General features: G+C 45.4%; 1 protein-coding gene across 1 annotated transcript; it reads left to right on the forward strand.

Moving 5' to 3' along the window:
• The first annotated feature begins 14,131 nt into the window (after positions 1-14,131).
• Positions 14,132-19,653, forward strand: Noto (notochord homeobox). The gene is made up of 3 exons (XM_069988911.1): positions 14,132-14,546; positions 16,683-16,897; positions 19,495-19,653. Exons 1-3 carry the CDS (start codon positions 14,132-14,134, stop codon positions 19,651-19,653), a joined length of 789 nt encoding a protein of 262 aa, XP_069845012.1.
• Positions 19,654-22,399: the final 2,746 nt, after the last annotated feature.

Below are 22,399 nucleotides of genomic sequence, written 5' to 3' on the forward strand. Positions count from 1 at the left end.
CTGAACTCTGGTCCTGAGCACTGTCCCTCAGCATTTCAGCTCAAGGCTAGCATTCTACTACTTGAGCTACAGCACCACTTCCAGTTTTCTGATGATTTATTGGAGATAAGAGTCTCACAGACTTTCCTGCCTAGGCTGGCTTTGAACCCTTAGCCTCAGATCTCTGACTCCTCAGTAGCTAGGATTGTAGGTGTGAGCCACCAGCACTGGCTTTTCCTAAGCTTCCTTAGTACCATCTCCCTTCTCAAGTGAGATCTCAGTAATACTGGAGCCCAGGCTTCCAAGGCTACCAAGGCTACTCTCCCAAAAAACATGAGCACACAGACTCGACTCCCTGCATTTCCAATCAGGTCTATATCTGCTTTGGGGGTTGAGTTTCCTAGAAGACAGGATCCCATTTTCTCAGCCTCCACAGAGCTGTTGGAACAGTGCCCTAGGGAACTTGGAGTGAGTTACCTACAACAAATAGGACGGGAGAGAGGTAGCAAGGGCCCCCTACATGTGTCTAGACCCAGTAAGCCCTTCTGTAGAGTGTTTACCTGTTTCCTCCACCATCACCAGGGTACCCATGGAGATCTGGAGTGCCTGGCTGCCTAGCACCCAAGATCATTCATGTTTGGCCATATAACGGGTAGTGCTTTGTTTTTGGTTGGTCTGTAGTTACTCCTGGGGGAGAATGGGGGCAAGAGGAGGACTTTGGCATTCTTCTGAACTTTCTCTTTGTCATTCTCTAAGTCATCTAGCCCTACATTCTCCTCTACATCACCAAAGTCATTGCCCTCAAAATTGTCCTCATTGTCTGACAAGACCCCCTCTCACCCCACAGACCTGGCTGGGCACTCCAGATCTAGATTCAGATTCCCTAATCAGGAGATCTTACAAGGTTGAAGAAAGCCCTAGCTTCATGGGTGTGAAGCTGTGCAGGCTCACAGAGTCCCAAACAAAGAGGCCTTGAAGTTAGTTTGATGCACTGATATCATCATCTTTAAATTCTAAATGACTTTTGCTTTGTTTTTTGTTTTTGTTTTTGTTTGGTTGGTCATAGGGCTTGAACTCTGGGCTTGGGCGCTATTCCTCGGCTCTTCAGCTCAAGGCCAACGCTCTACCACTTGAGCCACAGCACCACTTCCAGTTTTCTAGATAAGAGTCTCACAGACTTTCCTACCTGGGCTGGCTTTGAACCATGATCCTCAGATCTCAGCCTCCTGAGTAGCTAGGATTACAGGCGTGAGACACCAGCGCCCAGCTCTAAATGACTTTTGAACAATGATCCTCATGTTTCCACATTTTGCTGAATGGCTTTTGAACAGCAAACTTCATATCAAGCATAGGGCTTCACAAATCATATAGTTGGTCTTGGCTGCCATCACATGATGACTGGGGCTGGAACACGCAGAAAAAATTCATTCACAAATCTAGGGTCTGGCTGGGACCTCAATCGTTTCTCTCCACATGACTAGATTGGGTTTCATGACATAGCAGCAGGACCCCAAGAACAAATATGCCATGCAGTGAAGCCAGGTCTCTGATCACAAAAGTCAAGAGTGATCAATCAGCTAGATCACAAAGTGATCTGAAGTGATCAGGACCTCAGATCACAAAGGTCAGAAGTTACAGAGCACTACTTTGTCCACTTCCCATTGAGCACGAGTTGTGGGGTAGAGCCAAGAAAAAGGGCTGGAGAAATGGCAAGGCCACTGTGCCACAAAGCATGTGGGAAGTCATCTTAGGAAACACACCCTACCATGTGATGTCTGTGTCCTATCTGCCTCGCAGCTCTGACTTCATCAGAGGAAGTGTGACAGCGCCTTCTGCCCTGTGCCCCTCCACCACACTCTCCACCCTTCGTTGATTTAGTTTGTTTTTCAGATCAGGACTCCAAGGAAGCCTAAAGGACTTGCCTTGGCCAAAAGTGGCTGAGATGTCTATGGATCATTGTAGGGTGATGGGGAAAAGGTGGGCTAGGTGAACAGGTACAGGAAGCCTAGGGACATGGCCTTGTCACATTCTCTCTAAGCAGTGAGGACAACTTAACTGGTGAGGCCAAAGCAGACACAGAGTTTATTTGCTGCTTAACCTAAGGACTCCAAGACAGAGCACTAGCCTCCCCTGGGAGCAGGTCAGATGCAGACCCCAAGCCAGAGGTGCTGCTGGAGCTACAGCAGAATGCAGGCAGCTCACAGACTGGTGGAGGTTGGGCCTGTAGAGCTGCAATGCTTGGCGCTGGCTGCACAGTAGCATCACCTAGGAAGCCTTTCCTACTCCCAACACCCTGGCCACACACTCAACCAAACACGCCGAAATCTCAAAGATGGGATGCCAGCATTTTGATCATTTGTTCCTCTCTGGGGAGCCCTGCTAAATTCCAAACCCTTACACTCCTCACTGGCTTTTCTCCCAGGACAAGAGGGAGCCAGGCTGAGCCCCTCCATATCTTATTCCAGTGGGGTTCAAAGCTCTCTGCAGAAGCAGTGACCCTCCCTGGAAAATTCTCTGGAAGCCAGGGGTGGGGGAATTGGTCTGAGGTCAGCCCATGCTCTCTCTTCCCACACCACCCCCACATTTGAGGACTCCAAGGGGCAGTTCTCCATGCAAGTGTGAACAGCAAACAAATTCAGTCTGGACACAAACTTCCTCACAGGAACTTCAAGTGGGAGGGCTCGGTTCAACACCAGCCTGGAGACCCTCAGCAGGTGGCCAGACCCTGCACCTGGCCTGGGTAATGAGGTCTCCCAGGACTTCTAGGGCCCCACCAGCAAGGCTTCTCACAGCCTGCTCTCCTCCTGGACTCACCCTCCCACCTTAGGGCAGATGGCAAAGGCTCCCATCATGGCAGCTCATTTGTAGGCCCTAAAAAGGTGGCAGGGGACATGGGAAGATCTGGTTTAGTATACAGGGCTCTGACAGGTTGGCTGCTAAGACCTCAACCAGCCCCAAAGTTCTTCACTACCCAAGTGTTGCCCACCCTGTTGCTCGCTCTTCCTCTCTGATCAAGTTTTTTCACTGGCTTGCTCATCCTCAAAGGTAGGCAACCACTAAAGGACCAGACTAGTATTATTTCTTTCTGCATCTCACTGGCTCTTGTACCCTGGCTGGCAGGCTTTTCTCTTTTTGAAAATATCTACAGAGAAAAGTCTCCTGCTGAGAGCCTGGACTGCTAAAGTTTTCATTAATTTCTCCATCCAGATTCCCAGAGAAATGGGCCCCTTTGGTTTGACTTTATTTTTTGCCTTTTAGTTGTGGACGAAATCCCTCCCTTCCCTCCCCCCTCCACCCCAACCCAAGCACCCTGGGGTAGAAACTAATCACCACTGCTCTTTGTAACTCTCATAAAACACAACTCACAGAAAAGTTCTCAAACAAATATGTGTTTGTTAACTTCAGTCTAATTAGAGAGCATAGATTTCAGAGAGGGTCTTCAAAGCAGCATACATTAAAAAAAAAAAAAAAAGAGGTCGGAAACACTAAGTAACTGCAAAGTGCCATGTGTGTTAGCATACATCACCCCTAGCTGACTCTGTGCATTCCAAGGAGAAAGGAACAAACAACCTTGTTTGCTCTAGGCCTGTCAGGTGCAGGGGTTCGCAGGAGAAGCAGAGAAGGAGGCCATGTAGAGGTTGAAACTGAGACAGCCTAAGCACAATAAGCAGTATGGGGCCTTAGGCCCTCTTACCTTGCAGTCATTGCTTAAGACCTGATAGTGTCACCTTGTAGTTCAGCTCCAAAGAACTGCACTTCACCATTTAGCATCTCTTTGGTTTTGGTTTTGTTATTTGTTTTTGCTTGTGCCAATACTAGTGCTTGAAATCCAGTCACCACGCTCTCCCACTTGACTGTTTTGCTCAAGGCTAGGACTCTACCACTTGAGCCACATCTCTACTTCTGGCTTTTCTTTATGTTGGTTTGTATTTGTCTGCTTTGACTGGCTTTGAACCTGGATCTTCAGATCTCAGCTTCCTCAGTATCTAAGATCATAGATATAAGCCACTAATGCCTGTCTTGTGTTGTGTTGTGTTGGTAGTCCTGAGTGTTTAACTCAGGGCTTTGCCTTTGCTAGTCAGGCAGGAGCTCTACCACCTAAGACAGCTAGCACCTCTCTTTGGGATGAAAAGGCTTCCCTTGGAAAAATGAGAGAGGAGAGGGAAGAAGAGAGGAGGGAAGAAGAGGTGCTATAAAAGGGACAGTAAAAAAAAAATATATGAGAAGGTAGCTGGGCATCCAGGTTCATGCCTGTAATCCTAGTTACTCAGGAGGCTGAGATCTGAGGATTGCAGTTCGAAGCCAGCCTGGACAGGAAAGACCTGGTGAGACTCTTATCTCTAACAAACTACTCAGAAAAGCTGGAAGTGGTTCTATGGCTCAAGTGGTAGAGTGCTAGCCTTGAGCACAAAAAAGCTCAGGGACAGCACCCAGGCCCTGAGTTCAACACGAGGATCAGAAAGAAAATAAAAAGAAGAACAAAAGAAAGAATGAAAGAAAGAAAGAGAGAGAGAGAGAAAGAAAAGAAGGAAGGAAGGAAGGAAGAAAAAAAAAAAACTATCTGGCTCTGGTGCCTCATGCCTGTTATCCAAACTACTTAGGAGGCTGAGATCTGAAGATCATGGTTTGAAGCCAGCCTGAGCAGAAAAGTCCATAAGACTCTTCTGTCCAATTAGCCACTCAAAACCCAGAAATGGAGCTGTGGCTCCAGTGGTAGAGTGCTAGCCTTGAGCAAAAGAGCTCAGAGATATCATCCAGGCCCTGAGTTCAAGCCCTACACAAAAATAAAAAATAGAGGTGACACGGATTCAGAGTATTGAGGAGAAAGGTGGCAAAGGATGCACTGAGAGCTCCACTAGGACTAAAGCTCAGGCTGCATCTGTGTTCCTTTCTGCAATCCTGAGAAGAAACTTGTCCCTTACTCCCATCACATACTCTAGTGTGGAGCCTGCTATCATTCTTACTGTTATTACCATACTTTCCTCTTCCTCTTTACTCCCTTCATCTGCATGCTAATGGATTAAGACTGGAGGAAGAGACCTTAGGGGAGAGAAAATTGGGGAGAAGGGAGGAATTGGGTTAAGGGACAGCTAAGAGAGCTCCTGGACAAGTTCATTAGATATAGAAACACATGAATGTATCTATGTACCTGTGTGATAAATATATATAAATGTATATGCCTATGTACACATGTATACGTTGATATACATACATATAACACACATACACACACACACACACACACACACACACACACACACACACACACACACACACTTGTATTTCATTAGTGCCTGCTTCCCTATGTTTCACCAAAACTGAATAATATCAATTCTTTTTTTTTTTTTTTTCTTGAACACAGGGCCTGGGCTCTGTTCCTGAGTCTCTCTGTGCTTAAGGTTAGCGCTCTACCACTTGAGCCACAGCGCCACTTCTGGCTTTTTCTGTTTATGTGGTATACTGAGGAATCAAACCCAGGGCTTCATGCATGCTAGGCAAGCACTCTACCACTAAGCCACATTCCCAGTCTATCAATTATTTTAGTCTTGAGAAATGAATGGTAGGCAGCACTGTGACCACCAGACCACCATATGTAGCTTTAGCTCACCACCAAGAGGCTCACTTTTACTAGCCAGTCCATACAGAGAAAGGCAAGTGCACCAGCTGTGACCAACCCTATAATCCATTGTACCATCCAGTCCCTCTTTCGGGTCAGTTCACAGACTTAGAACTGGGCTTCATACTATCCCATTCACTAATCTGCTCAAAAACTATCATGTCCTTACTAGACTGCTCAGGATGCCAGAGCTCATGCATTCCAATATATGCTGTGCTATGGGCCCAACCACTCCTAGACCCCTGTCTAGCTGTGAGCCCAGATTCCAATTGCATGAGTCACAAACACAGACAATGGCTCACATGCTGCAGAGGCTGCTGTTGCAGCTAAGTCTACTGATCCCACCATTCCATGGCATAAACATGCTGGAGGAGTTCATAGTCCTCAGCAGTATCCAGTTCATGGCAGGTTACCATGCAAAGGCCTGAGGTCTGAGGTTCAAGGAAAAGGTGACTTCCTTATTGGCATCCATCTCTCCTAAGAGCAAAAGTAAATGTTAGTCAGGCTTTGCAACCTCCTCTTGCTGGTATACTTGCTAGATACTATTGCACATTGATCATTCATAAGTTCTTCATACACTTGAATCTGAAAGGTGGATGAAGTTGTAGCTGTAGCTTGACAGCCTACCAAGCTAGACAGGCTGCTTTAACAATGCCACTGCTGTCCAACTGTTTAAAAAATGTATCACGGCTAGACACTGGTGACTCATGTCTGTATTCTTGGCTACTCAGGAAGCTGAGATCTGAGAATCTTCATTTGAATCCAGCCAAAGCAGAAGAGTCTATGAAACTCTCATTTCCAATTAACCAGTGGCTCAAGTGGTAGAGTGCCAGCTTTAAGCAAAAAAGCCAAACACAAGCAAAAGGCCCTGAGTTCAGGCCCCAATAATGGCACACAAAAGATAAAAATGAAATAACAAATGGATCAAGGATAGAAGAAGAGAGAGTAAGTGGAATACATTATAAACATGTACAAAAATCTCACAATAACATTCCTCCCTGTATAATTAATGTATGCTCATGAAAATGAATAAATTAGGGCTGTGATGTAGCTCAATGTTGCAAGTGCAACATCCTGGGTTCAATCCCCAGTACCAAAAATCAATCAATCAATCAATCAATCACTCTATCTATCTATCTATCTATCTATCTATCTATCTATCTATCTATCTGTCTGTCTGTCTGTCTGTCTGTCTGTCTGTCTGTCTGTCTATCTTATAGTTTTTTTAAAAAAAGAATAAATTAATTTTAAAAACAAGCAATAAAATAGATCAAGGACTACAAAAGAAGGCTGGGCACCCATGTAATCCTAGCTACTCAGGAAGTTGAGATCTGAGGACCCCCATTCAAAGCCAGCCAGGGCAGGAAAGTCCATGGAACTCCAATAAACCACCAGAAAACTGGCAGTGGCACTGTGGCTCAAGTGGTACAGCACTTGCCTTGAGCTGAAGAGCTGAGGGACAGCACCCATGCCCAGAGTTCAAGCCCCACGACCAACAAAAAAAAGAAACATATTTCATCAGAGAAAACCACCTAAACAGCAAAACACAAATATCATAGAAAAAAATCACAAAATATAAAATAAATTAAAAAGAAACTTTTGAACCCTACGTACCAAACATAATGCTAATCTTAGATTACTTGATTTAAAATCATCATCATCCTCAACCACAACAAAACACAAAGTAAAATATAAAAATTAATTTTTTTCTAGCAATGGTAAGGATTGAACTCAGAGCCTTGTGCATGCTAGGCAAGTGTTCTACAACTGAGTTATATACCTCTGGCAAATAAATGTTGAATAGTCCCTGAGGAAAAGAAGTTTTAACAAAGTACATTCTTTTCCTTAATTTTGAAATGGCTCAGAACATCATTTCTGTTCTAAGTAACAGAATTGACAACTAAACAAGGAAATGTAATTTGGATTATAAAATTCTTGCTTGAATAAAAAATCCTTTAATAATGAAAAATATACCATTTATCATAATTATATCTACTATTTATATCTACTACTATCATTGAGCTTTTTTTTTTTTTTTTTTGGCCAACTCTGGAGCTTGAACTCAGGGCCTGGGCACTGTCCCTGAACTTCTTTTGCTCCAGGGTAGCACTCTACCCCTTGAGCCACAGGGCCACTTCTGGCTTTTTCTGTTTATGTGGTACTGAGGAATTGAACTCAGGGCTTCGTTGTATGTGCATGCTAGGCAAGCACTCTACCACTAAGCCACCTTCCCAGTCCTCACTGAATATCTTTTAATATGATTAGTGTCAATTTATATTTCTCCTTTTATTACATTTTGCTCATTTTCCCTTGGGTTATTTCCCTTTCCCTTATAGACACTTTCTTTTTTGTGAGGGTTCTGGGGCTTGAACTCAGGGCCTCACACTTTAACTATTTTGTTCAAGGCTGATGCTCTACCACTTGAGCCACACCTCTACTTCTGGCTTTTTGATGGATAAGTGGAAGTAAGAGTTTCTCAGATTTGTCTATCCACAATAGCTTTGAACTGTGATCCTCAAGTTTCAGACTCCTGAGTAGGTATGATTACAGTGAATCTGGCTTTTCCTTATTGATTTTTATTTTTTTGGGGGGGGGGCCTGTCTTGGGGCCTGAACTCTGGGCCTGGGCACTGTCCCTCAGCTCTTCAGCTCAAGGCTAGCGCTCTACCACTTGAGCCACAGCGCCACTTCCAGCTTTTTTCTTTTTGCTTATGTGGTGCTGAGGAATCGAACCCAGGGCCTCAGGCATGCAAGGCAAGCACTCTACCACTGAGCCACCTTCCCAGCGCCTTCCTTATTGATTTCTAAGAACTCTTTTTTTTTTTTTTTAAAGCAAGGTCTTGCTTGAGAAGTAAGACGGTGAGCAGCTGGGCAAGTGGCTTAGTGGTGGTAGAGTGGTTGCCTAGCATGCATGAAGCCCTGGGCTCGATTCCTCAGTACCATATAAACAGAAAAAGCTGGACAAGTGATGCTGTGGCTCAAGTGGTAGAGTGCTAGCCTTGACCAAAAAAAGAAAGCTCAAGGACAGTGCCCAGGCCCTGAATTCAAGTCCCAGGACTTGCCAAAAGAAAAAAAGAAGACTGAATATTTTATCTACTTACTTTAGCTCTTCTAGTGCTAAGATTAAAGGCATGTGCCACCATGTCAGGCTTTGCAAAAACTTCATTATACTAGGGAAATTTGTTTATGAACCAGTTCTTATTTTTCTTCAACATCTGTTACATTACTAATATACATTATATTTCTTTGATAAGTTGTATTTTGCCTTTAAAAAACTAAAACTTTTAGCCAGAAGCCAGAGTCAAGCCTATAACCCTAGCTGCTGAGAAGACCAAGATCTGTCAGATAGGGCAGGAAAGTCCCTGAGATTCTTATCTCCAATTAGCCACTAAAAAAGCCTAAGGGGAGCTGCGGCCCTTGTAGAGCACTAGCCTTGAGCAAAAAAAAATGACCAGGGACAGCACCTAGGCCCTGAGATCAAGCCCCAGGACTGGCACAAAATAAATTTTAAAAAATAAAATAAAAATAGCATCCATAATCCTACCACCAATGCTTTATCAAACATTTTAGTGCAGTTGTTTTCTGTAAAGAAATAAAACAATACACAACTATCACCTCTCTCACCACTGAACTCATCTCTGTCTTAATTTGACCTTTTAATCTATGGTGAGTTGGTTCTATGTTGTGTCAACTTAGCTACATTCCTCAAAATTTTATTCCCAGCAAGGCTCTGGGCAAGGGTGGCCACCAAGAAGTCTATTGGAAGCTCATGTAGCTTAACCTGGCAAACTGCTGAGCTCCAAGCTCCTTCAGCTCCACCCAACCCTCTTTTATTTCCCTAAGAAAAGTATTTGTTCTTAGTTCCAGCATGAAGGACTTCTGATTGTCTTGGGGTCACCTATACCAACATAGAGAACTTGGAGGAGGTGCCTGGGGTTTGAACTTACGGCCTTGTACTAGATCAGTTTGTGTTCTACCACTTGATCCAGGCCTCTAATCCTACATTTTTGAGATGGAGTCTAGCTGACTTTTTTTTGTCAGTCATGGGGCTTGACTCTGGGCTTGGGCAATGTCCCTGAGCTCTTTAGCTCAAAGCTAGTGGCCACAAGGCCACTTCCAGTTTTCTGGTGGCTAATTGGAGAGAATAGTCTCATGGACTTTCCTGCCCAGGCTGGCTTTGAACCATGATCCTCAGATCTCAGCCTCCTGAGTAGCTAGGATTACAGGCTTGAGCCACCAGCACCCAGCTGGCTGCAGCTGACTTTTTGGGTAGGGAGGGGGTCCGGTCGTGGGGCCTGAACTATGGGCCTGGGCGCTGTCTCTCAGCTCTTCAGCTCAAGGCTAGCGCTCTACCACTTGAGCCACAGCACCACTTCCGGCTTTTTTCTTTTTGCTTATGGGGTGCTGAGGAATCGAACCCAGGGCCTCAGGCATGCAAGGCAAGCGCTCTACCACTGAGCCACCTTCCCAACCCTGCAGCCGACTTTTCTATCCCGGCTGGCCTCAAATCAAGATCCTCCCTGTCTCAGTATCCTGAGTAGACATTGTAAGGTCAGCTCCTGGATGGCGAACACACTCCACCCTCCTCGCAGCAAAGTCTCCACCCAGTAACTGCGTTACCTAGGCAACTGGGACACCTGGAAGAGGTCACATCTGCATCCACTGAGGTCACTTCTCAATTTGATGTGGCCAAACCTTTCTCCGCCCAAACCCTAGATAAGGCCTAGCCCAGGCCCAGACGCCCTCTTTCCCAGCTCTCTCTTCTCTTTTCTAGCTCTTTTCTAGCTCTTTCTCAGCTCTTTCTTTTCTCTTTCCCAGGTCTTTCCCAGGACTTTCCCAGCCGCGTGGAGTGCCAACCTAGCCTGGTCCTAGCAGGTCTACTGAATAAACCTACCCCTTACCTGAATACCATGTGCATGATATGGTTCTTACTCGGTCACCTCTTTTTAAAAACTTAACAGACATGAGCCTTCAGAACTTGGCTCCAGTCTATTCTTATTCCTCCCTCTGGGTTCCACTTTATCCTTCCTTTTTCCTACCTCACAACCAGCTTTCTATCCCAACTCCTGTCTGAAGCCTTCAGTCCCAGCTCCAAAGAAGTAATGCTTTCATAAAAACTATGTAACCAGCTGGGCACCTTTGGCTCACACCTGTAATCCTAGCTACTTAGGAGGCTGAGATCTGAGGATCATGGTTCAAAGCCAGCCCAGGCAGGAAAGACCGAGACTCCTATCTCCAATAAACCACCAGAAAACCAGAAGTAGCACTGTAGCTCAAGTGGTAGAGCGCTTGCCTTGAGCTGAAGAGCTGAGGGACAGCGCCCAGGCCCAGAGTTCAAGCCCCACGAGCGACCAAAAAAAAAAAAAAATACTGTACAGAGGGGTTAAGGTTACATGAGCAAGGTAATGAGTACATTTCATATTGAGCATTGTTGCCTCCTTTGTTTTTCCCCTACCATCCCTTCCCTCCCACCTCCACAACTCTCCCCCCCCAAAGTCTGCATATATCCATTAGTGACTGGCTTTTGTTTTCAAATATTTTCAATCTGAGTATGTTTTTGTTTGTTTATTTGTCTGTCATGGGACCTGAACTGTGGGCCTGGGTGCTGTCCCTTAGCTCTTCAGCTCAAGGCTAACACTCTTCTATTTGAGCCACAGTGCCACTTCTGGCTTTTTTCTGCTTTTGGTGCTGAGGAATTGAACCCAGAGCCTCATGCATGCGAGGCAAGCACTCTACCACTGATCTACTTTCCCAGCCCTTGTGACTCTTAACTCCAATAAGCTACTAAGAAAAAGCCAAAAGTGTGCTCTGGCTCAAGTGGTAGAATGCTAGCCTTGAGCACAAAGAGGCTCAGTTCAAGCCCCGGGACTGGCAAACAACAAAAAAATCTATGTAACAACTAGTTCTCAAGATTATGTAAGGCCACATTCTCCTAATAAACCCCTAATCTATGTCACTCAGAGTTCTTCTGCTCTTCAAGATCATGACTGATAAGGAGTCTTTTATAATAAAAAGGGTTTTGTGAATTTGGTCTGGTTATCTGAGGATTCGGTGATCTAATTAGAATTAAATATATGAAAGAACCTCAGCAGAGGTTACCAAAGGTAAAGAGATAACTGGTATTTCATACTAAGTAATGGAGGGGGAAAAAACCCTTAAACCATCATCTGTAAACAAGAGTAATCAAGTATTTATAGGAGTCAAAGCTTTGGTTAATCAAACATTTGCTTAGATAGTTCAAGACCAGTCAGAAGCTAGGGCTCTGACCTGTAATCCTACCTGCTCAAAAGGATGAGACCCAGATGATTGTGTTTCATAGCCACTAAGAAAATTCTGTAAGGGCTGGGAACGTGGCTTAGTAGTAGAGTGCTTGTCTAGCATGCCTGAAGTCCTGGGTTTGATTTCTCATTATCACATAAACAAAAAAAATCTGGAAGTGGAGCTGTGGCTCAAGTAGAGTACTAGCCTAGAGAAAAAGAAGTTCAGGGACAGGGCCCAGGCCCTGAGTTCAAGCCTCAGGACTGATGAGGTACCAGGATTGGATGACCAAGTGATACAACTTAATCACCCAAAACAAAGTAGGTGCATTTACTCATTCCAACAACATATGGATAAAAGAACTGATGAAAAGCTAGGTTGGGTATATTCATGTGTTTGTGTGTGTGTGTGTTCTTAACATTTGAGTAGTGTGTATTCTTAACATTTGAGTACATATATATATATATATATATATATATATATATATATATATAATTTTAACATTTAAGAGACTGAGACAGGAGGATTGCAAGTTTGAAGACAACCTAAAAAAAAAAAAAATCAGACTACAAAGTACCAGTAAGTCCCCAACAGCAAAGACAAACTAAGTACACAGTATGGAAATCAACCAAACACTTGATGGTTACATAGAAAGGGGAAAGTGCTTTGATCTCACTGGAAAATATGTTCCCTGTGATTTAAGTTGGCCTTTCATACTGACAAAGCTCCCTTCAAAATTACCATCTGTAAGCTTATAGAATACCTCATTTGCTAGCATGGCATTATTCTGATCAAACCATTTCACAGCAAATGAAGTGCACTTTTTACTTAAATCAAACACAGGAATGTCCTATGATCCCACAATTCTATTCCTAGGTATACACTCAACAAAATTCACAAATATGTTTAACCAGAAGCACATTTAAGTGCACTTGCTGGGCAAGTGCAATGTCCTGGGTTTGATCCCCAGTACCAAAAAAGAAAATATAAATACACATACACATACACACACACACACACACACACACACACACACACACACACACACACATCATGATTAAGCCATCATGCCTGTAATCCTAGATAATAACAAGGCTGAGATTTGATTTTAGGATTACTGTTCAAAGCCAGCTAGGGCCAGAGGCCGGTGGCTCATACCTGTAATCCTAGCTATTAAGGAGGCTGAGATCTGAGGATCTCGGTTCAAAGCCAGCTGGGGAAGTAAAGTCCATGAGACTTTTTTTTTTTTGTCGGTCGTAGGGCTTGAACTCTGGGCCTCTTGAACTCAGGGCGCTGTCCCTGTACTCTTCAGCTCAAGGATACGGCTCTATCACTTGAGACACAGCGCCACTTCTGGTTTTCTAGTGGTTTTATTGGAGATCAGAGTCTCATGGACTTTTCTGCCCAGGTTGGCTTTGAACCGTGATTCTCAGATCTCAGCCTCTTGAGTAGCTAGGATTACAGGCCTGAGCCACCGGCGCCTGGCTTTCATGACTCTTATCTCCAATAAACCACCAGAAAACTGAAAATGGTGCTGTGTCTCAAGTGATAGAGCCCTAGCCTTGAGCTGAAGAGCTGAGCAGCGCAGGGATAGCGCCCAGGCCCAGAGTTCAAGCCCCACGACCACCCAAAACGAACAAAAACAAAAAACAAAAAAACCAGCCAGAGGGGCTGGGAAGGTGGCTCAGTGGTAGAGCGCTTGCTTTGCATGCCTGAGGCCCTGGGTTCGATTCCTCAGCACTACATAAGCAAAAAGAAAAAAAGCCGGAAGTGGCGCTGTGGCTCAAGTGGTAGAGCGCCAGCCTTGAGCTGAAGAGCTGAGGGACAGTGCCCAGGCCCAGAGTTCAGGCCCCACGACAGGACCCCACCCCCCACTCCCACCCCCCCCAAAAAACAGCCAGAGCAGGAAAGTCCTTGAGACTTATATCCAATTAATCATTCAAAAAGCTGAAGTGGAGCTGTGGCTCATGTGGTAGAGTTCTGGCCTGGAGAAGAAGAAAAAAAAAAAGCTCAGGGACAGCGCCCAGGCCCTGAGTGAAAACTCCTGGACCGGCACAAACAAACAAACAAACAAAGTTCCCAGAAGACCCGCCTCTGTCCGTGGAAGAAAGGGCGGGCCCTCGCCCTTACCCTGTCCCACCCCTTCAGGTTTAAATAGCCCCAGCGAACAAGTCCAGCTTGTCCTCTGGTTAGGGTCTCCTCTCCCGCCTTGCACTCTCCCTACACAGCGTAGGGGACACTCCCCTCCCTCCCCGGGCTCCTCTCCCTGGGTCACATCATGCCCAGCCCAGCGCCCCAGCAGTCCGATCCCGCGGACGCTCAGGTCCTAGCCCAGCGTTCAGGCCGCTCTCCAGCGTCCCCGTCGCCAGGGCTCCCTGGCTGCCCGTCGGGTTTAAGCACGCCCCGCGCTCCTGATCGCCTGGAGTCCTCCTTCTCCATCGAGGCCATCCTAGCGAGGCCCGATCCCTCTGCGCACGCCATCTCCCCGCCGCCAGTCACCCGGTGCATGGCTTGGAGCCCCTGGAGCGCTCTTCCCGGGTGCGCAGCGCCGGCTCTGCGTTGGACCTGCCCCGCGCCAGCGAGTTGGCTGCCCACCTGCCTGAACGTGGGTGTCTACCCGCTGTACCCCCAGTTCTCGGTGCCCCAGCTGCACATGGCGCACTTTTGCGGTATCCAGGGCTTTGGCAACCCAGGTACGAAGGGTTACTGGGCAGACGGATAGAGAGTGGGGGCCGGGGACTTTTTTCTCTTTGGACATTTGAAATGATCCATTTGTAGCTCTTTTTTTTTTTTTAAATAATGGGAAAACTAGCCCTTTGTGTCTGTAATGACACAAATACTTTTCTCAATTCATCGGACTTTCGACTTGGATTATTACTTTGTTGTCATATAGAATTTTTTTTTCTTAAATTCCTGTCCTGGGGCTTGAACTTTGGGTCTGGATGCTGTCATTGAGCTCCTTCTGCTCAAGGCTAGCCCTCTACCACTTGAGTAACAGCACCACTTCCGGCTTTTTGATTAATTGGAGGTAAGAGTCTCATGGACTTTCCTACCCCAGCTGGCTTCTAACCATAATTCTCAGATCTCAACTTCCTGAATAGCTAGGATTATAGGCATTAGCCACTGTTCCCCAGCATGTAGATTTTTATTTTATTCTTTGGACCTATACTGGGGCTTGAACTCAGGACCTGCGTGCTGTCAATTAGATTTTTCCAATCAAGCCTGCTTTAGCTGATGAGCCACACCCCTACTTCTTGCTTTTTGCTGATTAAATGGAGATAAGAGTCTTCTAGCCTGGGTTGGCTTCTAACTGCAATTTACAGATCTCAGCCTCCTGAGTAGCTAAAATGACAGGCGGGAGTGACCAGAGCACCCAGCTACTATTTCAAAATCTGAAGTAAGGCAGGAGAGACCAGGTAGCTGAGACTATGTGCCTACTGGGCTTTTTCTTGGCTTTTTATCCTCCATTAGGCAGGCACCAGATATGTGGCTCAGTGTTTGGAATCCTGGCACTCACTCCCTTCACTGGGTAATCTAATTGCCAGCCCTCAGGGCCTCCCCAAGGCTAGTTGAAGATGAGTACCTTCATAAACTTGTCATGTCATTCCTTTGTCTAGAACATTCTCCTTCCCCATAACTCAATGGTTCACTCTCTAATCCCATTCCCTTCATCCCCTTACTCTATACCCTAGTTGATGTATCTTCAGTGGCTCACAGCATGGTGAGCTGAGTTGAGCGTTTGTGTCCCTTAGAGAAGGGCATTTTGCTAGGGACATACCTTAAGTGGTAGAGCACCTGCCTAGCACAAAGCCCTAAGTTCAAATCCTAGTACTGCCAAAAAAAAGAGAGAGGGTATTTCTTTCCAGTCATGTTAGGAGGCATGATTTGGCTTTCAGAAACTGGGAAGAATGGGCTGGGAATTTGGCTTAGTGTAGAGTACTTGCTTAGCATGCATGAAGCCCTGGATTTGATTCCTCAGTACCACATAAATAGAAAAAGCCTGAAGTGGCACTGTGGCTCAAGTGGTAGAGTGCTAGCCTTGAGCAAAAAGAAGCTCAGGGACAATGCCCTGACCCTGAGTTCAAGTCCCAAAACAGGCAAAAAAAAAAAAAAAAAAAAAACTGGGAAGAAGGCAGCTGCTGGTGGCTTATACTTGGAATCCTAGTTACTCATGAGGCTGAGGTGTAAAGATGATGGTTTGAAGCCAGCCTAGGAAGGAAAGCCTGTGAGACTCTCATTTCTAATTAACCAGCAAAAAGCTAGAAGTAAAGGCATGACTCAAGTGGTAGGGAGCCAGCTTTGAGAAAAATAAATACTAAGGGATAGGTGCCCAGAGTTCAAGCCCCACTGCCATCACAAGAAAAAAGAAAAAGGTGGGAAGAATTTTATACCTCACTCGTGCCTAGGATTTTCTATTTTCTTTTGACTCCATGCTTGATACATGACAGACATTGATACATGACGGACTTTCAAAAAGTATTTGTTGAGTGAATGAAAAGGGTGTAAAACTCTGAAGGTTTCTCCTCTGCCTATCTCATGGGGTTTCCTGGAGCAAAGAAATAGAGCAGGAGTAGGAGGGTCAAGGTTGACAACTCCTATTATGGGCCAGAAGTCAAGCCACTCAGCTGAAAAGTAGTGGAGATAGGAGTCTCATGGCATTGTCCCTTCTTTCGTATTTATTTGTTATGCATTATTTCTGCACAGTTGCTTTTTACTTTGCCTTCTTACTGTGTCACTTAGAGAAGACAGTATCTCTTCTACCCAAGGAGGGGTGAGCCAGGGCTGCTGGCTAACTCTCCCTCCCTCCCCTAATGATGGCTTCTATTTAGGCTTGGAGCTGGCTCACTCTCCTGGTCTCTGGAGCCCCCTGGACTTGGTACCTACCAAGGATCCTCAAGAAACTGAGAGACACCCAAAGAGGGCTCGAACTATGTTTAACTTGGAGCAGCTGCAAGAGCTGGAGAGAGTGTTTTCCAAACATCACAATCTAGTGGGGAAGAAGAGAGCCCAGCTGGCCGCTAAGCTCCACCTCACGGAGAACCAGGTGGGAGCAGGAACACCTGTGAGGCTGGGCTGTGCCTGGACCAGGACTCATACTACCTCTGGAAGGCTCTAAATAAGAAGGGAGGGCAGGGACATGGGCTTTCTTCTGCTGTATGAGACTCTTGGGGAGATATAGGCACTCTAGCTTTTTGTAATAACCTATGTAATGAGAAAGTAGTCCCGTTTGGAGTCACATTATGGAAAACAACCTATATTTATCTAGAGCTTTGTGATAAAGTATTTCCATACTGACTAAGGAACTATCAGCAAAATTAATCATAATCGAGACTACTTTTATTTATTTATTTTGGCTGGTGGTGGTGGTGCTCAGCCTTGCACTAATTCAGCTTGCTTGCTAGGCTAGTGTTCTACCACCTGAGCTATGCCTCCAGCCTGGCTTTTTTGCTGGTTATTTTCGAGGTGGAGCATCAAGGACTTTTCTGCCTCAAAGCTAGATCCTCTGGATCTCAGCCTCTGTGTAGCTAGGATTACAGGTGAAAGCCACTGATGCTCAGTTAAGGTATTAAATATTTTATGCATATCTATCTATCTATCTATCTATCTATCTATCTATCTATCTATATATCCTTGAACTTCAAGTTTCACCTCAGCAATTGTACCATTTTTCTACTCAGTTCCCAGGTAAACTTCTCAAGAACTTGGGAGGCCTTGACATCCCATTCACTCGTGTGAGTGTGAGTGTGTGTGTGTGTGTTTGTGTGTGTGTGTGTGTGTGTGTGTGTGTGTGTGTGTGTGTGCCCATGCGCATACCTGGGAATTGAACTCAGGGCCTTGGCATTGTCCCTGAGCTTCTTTTTAATCAAGGCTAATGATCACTTGAGCTACAGCTCCACTTTCAGCTTTTTTTTTTTTTTTAAGCTTATTGAAAATAGTCTCACAGAACCACAGTTCTCAGATCTGAGTAGCTAGGATTTCATGCATGAGACACTTGCCAGTCCTGGGACTTGAACTAAGAGCTTGGGCACTATCCCTGAGCTTCTTTTTCTCTAGGCTAGTGCCATTTACAGCCTTTTCTGTTTTCTGTTGATGTCGTACTGAGGAATGCTAGGTCTTTTTTTTTTTTTTTGGTCAGTAATGGGGCTTGAACTCTGGGCCTGAGCGCTGTTCCTCAGCTCTTCAACTCAAGGCAAGCACTGTACCACTTAAACCACAGTGCCACTTCAGTTTTCTGGTGGTTTATTGGAGACTTTCCTGCCCGGGCTGGCTTTGAATCACAATCCTCAGATCTCAGCTTCCTGAATATCAAGGATTACAGGAGTGGGCCACCAGCATCCAGATGGAATGCTAGATCTTTATTTAACTCATTCCGATTTCACTACTTTTCCTCCCATTCCATCAAAACTTCCCAGGAAAATCTCTGACTTCCATGTCACCCAAATCAACAGATGCTTTACTTTTCTCAACTCAGCACCACCACTCAGCAGAGCTGTCTGTATGGTTGAACACACCTTCCTTTACTGAAACAGATTCTTCCCTTGGCTTCCAGACACTTTTTGTTTTCTTTGCAGCTCTCTGGATGTCATTCTATATTTTTCTTCCTCCATCCCCATTTCCAACCAGAGCACACAATGACACCTCTTCCACTAAGATGCACACACAATTGGTTTTTTTCTTGCCCTTGCTCCTATTTATACCCTTGGCTCTCACTGGATCACTGCAGCAGCCCCTCAGCTCTCTTCCTGCTTCTGCCTCTTCATCCATTCTTCATTTCCAGGTGTGCAGTTCACTTACGATGTAATAGGACTGTGTCATGTGCCACTCAGAAGCCTCAAAGGTGCTGAGTGTTCTGGTCTCCATTAACTTCTATTTCCTCTACCTTGTTCTCTCCCTGCCCCCCTACCCACACCCCTTTTACTTGTAGCTAAGCTTGTCTCATTTCTGGTCCTCATATATTCTTAGTTTGGTTCTAAGTCAGAGACTTCTTACAGTCTGTCTTTATCTAGCCTGCTCCTATCTGTCCTCACTAGGCTGAGCTCCTATCCTCTGAATTTTAGTGTGTGTTTCTCAGAGATTCTTCCAGTCCCAAACCTGATTTGTACTACCATTTGTGTTTACACATTTCTCATTTGTTTGGATTCTCTTTCTGCTAGACTACAAGCTCACTGAGGGCAAAGACCATATCTCTATTGTTCACCACTATGTCACTACAGCTTCGGATAGTTCCAGAAAGTTATAGCAGTTCATTAGAGATGATTCAGATAGATGGACAGTGCCTGGGTATTTTATTTTATTTTATTTTTATTTTTTGGGTCCGGTCGTGGGGCCTGAACTCTGGGCCTGGGCGCTGTCCCTCAGCTCTTCAGCTCAAGGCTAGCGCTCTACCACTTGAGCCACAGCACCACTTCCGGCTTTTTTCTTTTTGCTTATGTGGTGCTGAGGAATCAAACCCAGGGCCTCAGGCATGCAAGGCGAGCGCTCTACCACTGAGCCACCTTGGTGCCTGGGTATTTTAAAGGAAGTGTTTCCCTTAGGAGGAAGAATAAATGTTGACTAGACAGGGAATGAGTACTCTGGGATTGGGGGAACAACGGGCTCAACTAGTCAAGTCTGATGTCTGCCTACTGCACCCAATTATAGGTGAGGATCTGGTTCCAAAACCGCAGGGTCAAGTATCAGAAGCAGCAAAAATTAAAACTTCCAGCCACATCTGCCATCGCTGCCTCCCTGGATGAACCCACCAGCAGCTCTGATAGCAGCATCCAGAGAGAAGATGCCGAGTCAGGATCAGACAGCTGAAGATGGAGACAGAAGCCCTACCCATGCTGTCTGCAAGCATGAGCCTGGGACACCCTCTTGTCCTAGCTGCTCTTATGTATCAATGAATGCCTTGTCTGGATCAGAGAGCACCAGATGAATCTGAACTGTCAAGCAAGGGCCCCCTTTTCTGTATCAACCCCTTAGGGCCAGACTTCTGCTATATCTTTGGCTAAGTCAATCTGAGAAATGTTGCTTCATCTGTACAATGGGTATTTCAATAATGTACATCTCCCAGAGGTGAGATGACTGTAAAGCACTTACAACATTCAGACTCAGCGGTAAGGGTCTGTAAATGTTAAGGCTTATAAGCCCCTCTCACCTCAGGGAAGTGGTATCTATACCTGCCCTGGCTTCTCAGGAAATAATTAGTCCTTTCTTGGCCTGGCTGTGGAGGAAAAGGATCTTCTTGAATTGGTGTCTGGGTGTAGAATATTCTTCTGTACTAGAGATGTAGAGTTGAGAGCAAGGAGGAGGGAAAGGTAAATGGTAGAGCCAACTTCTCATTGTTTCCCATAGTTTTGTTTGCTCTGTTACCTTTCTCAGAACTCTGGCTCAGTTGCCTTCTTGGACCAAAAGAGGTACCTGACCAGCATCTGTTTCCAGCTATCTGCTTTTTCTCCTCTTTATTAAATAGAGAACATTCACCCTCACTTTTCATAAACTCTGCTATATTTTCACAAGGCAGGTATGTATCGGTGTCCCACCCGCAGTCCCCAAAAGCATGACCCTAATTCAGGGTTTTTTCTCCCAAAAGTCTGCTTGGTTTCTCTCTAGGAAGCCTATTGACTGTCTACTCCTGTGAAGGCAGTGCCCCTCACCCCCAATTTCAGAGCTGGTTTCTGTTAAGTCAGGGTATTTAGGGGCTTCAAGGGTTGAGGTGAGGAGATCAGCACTGCCACCTGGTGGTGAGAGACAAGGTCCTTAGCTGCTCTCATCCTTTTCTGAGGGTGAGGGGGTGGAGAGTGTAAGGGAAAAGTAGTCTTTTTCTGTCAAACTAAAATGCTTGTCTTGTATATTAATTTTTTTGGTATTGGTATTTCCTGGAATTATTCACTTTTTTATTTCAATTGTAATTTTTTTTTGTCAGTCATGGGGCTTGAACTCTGGGCCTGGGTGCTGTCCTTCAGCTCTTCAGCTCAAGGCTAGTGCTCTACCACTTGAGCCACAGCGCCACACTTCTGGCTTTTTCTGCTTGTGTGGTGATGAGGAATTGAACCCAGGGCCTCATGCATACAAGGCAAACACTCTACCAGTGAGCCACATTCCCAGCCCCTCAACTGTAATTATTATCTGTGCTGTTTCTGACGAGCAGCCATGTGAGGAATGTGAATCTTGTGTCGAAGGAGTTAAAAGAATAAAACTGCAATTACCAGCTGTGCTGCTTGTGACCAGCTAGCCAAGTTAGGGAGGTAACAAAGGAGTTAAAAGAATGAAACTTCAACTACTAAGTATGCTGCTTGTTAGACAAATCCTTGTCAATGGAATTAAAAGGAAGGAGACACACAGACCCCATTTGAGTGGGAGCTTTCCACTGACCTACCTCATCAGCCTCCTCCAACTGTATCTGCCAGCCACTCTGTTCTCAGTCCTACTGAGCCAGCTGTGATGGAAAAAACTGTAAACCTTTGACAAAAATAAAGAATCGCCTCTTTTCTAACTTTAGTAATCAATTATACTTAGATTGTGAGCCTAACTCCTTGACAAGGAGGAGGGACAGTTTGAACTATGATAAAAGCCTACCAAACTGCTCTGCCCAGTATGTCTGCCTAGTTCTGGGTAGATTAAGGCATTGCAGCCTTTTGAGCAAAAGTAAATTGCTTGACAGAATCTGTATCTCTTGTGTCTATTCATTCCTGACACCAGAGAGTCGTTGTGCACTTCTAACAGGAGGGAAGAAAGGCCAGGAGCTAAGACAGTCTTGGAAAAAACATTGTGATTTTTTTTTTTTTGTCGGTCATGGGGCCTGAACGCTGGGCTTGGGCACTGTCCCTCAGCTCCTCAGCTCTTCAGCTCAAGGCTAGGACTCTACCACTTGAGCCACAGCACCACTTCCAGCTTTTTCTGCTTATGTGGTGTTGAGGAATGGAACCCAGGGCCTCATGCATGTGAGGCAAGCAGTCTACCACTGAGCCACCTTCCCAGCCCCACAGCGTGAACTTTTGAGCACAAAGCAGAAGGCATGAGGTGGCCAGGGCCCAGACTCAGTCTTTTTTGTTCCAATCTTGTTCCCATCTTCATAGAAATCCTTCCTAAGGCTGTACCAAAGTCAACTCTAGTAATCAAAGAAATCCAGCTGCATCTGCCTCTTTTAGGAAATAATGGCTCTTTTTTTTTTTTTTTTTTTTTGGTCCGGTCATGGGGCCTGAACTCTGGGCCTGGGCGCTGTCCCTCAGCTCTTCAGCTCAAGGCTAGCGCTCTACCACTTGAGCCACAGCGCCACTTCCGGCTTTTTTTCTTTTTGCTTATGTGGTGCTGAGGAATCGAACCCAGGGCTTCAGGCATGCAAGGCAAGCGCTCTACCACTGAGCCAACTTCCCAGCCCAATAATGGCTCTTTTTAACTAAAAATTAATGCCAGTTACCTATCAAAATAATTACTGGGCTGTATCAATCTTCAGATGTCAGCATGTGACCATACCAGATACACAGGACCCTTTTCAAGGGAAACCAAGTCATCTGAGAGACAAGGAAACAAAACAAGGCACTTTTCCCACTTTGAGAACAAG

Source organism: Dipodomys merriami, unplaced genomic scaffold (assembly GCF_024711535.1).
Source record: "Dipodomys merriami isolate MVZ:Mamm:240054 unplaced genomic scaffold, mDipMer1.0.p SCAF_37, whole genome shotgun sequence".
Taxonomy (NCBI): domain Eukaryota; kingdom Metazoa; phylum Chordata; class Mammalia; order Rodentia; family Heteromyidae; genus Dipodomys; species Dipodomys merriami.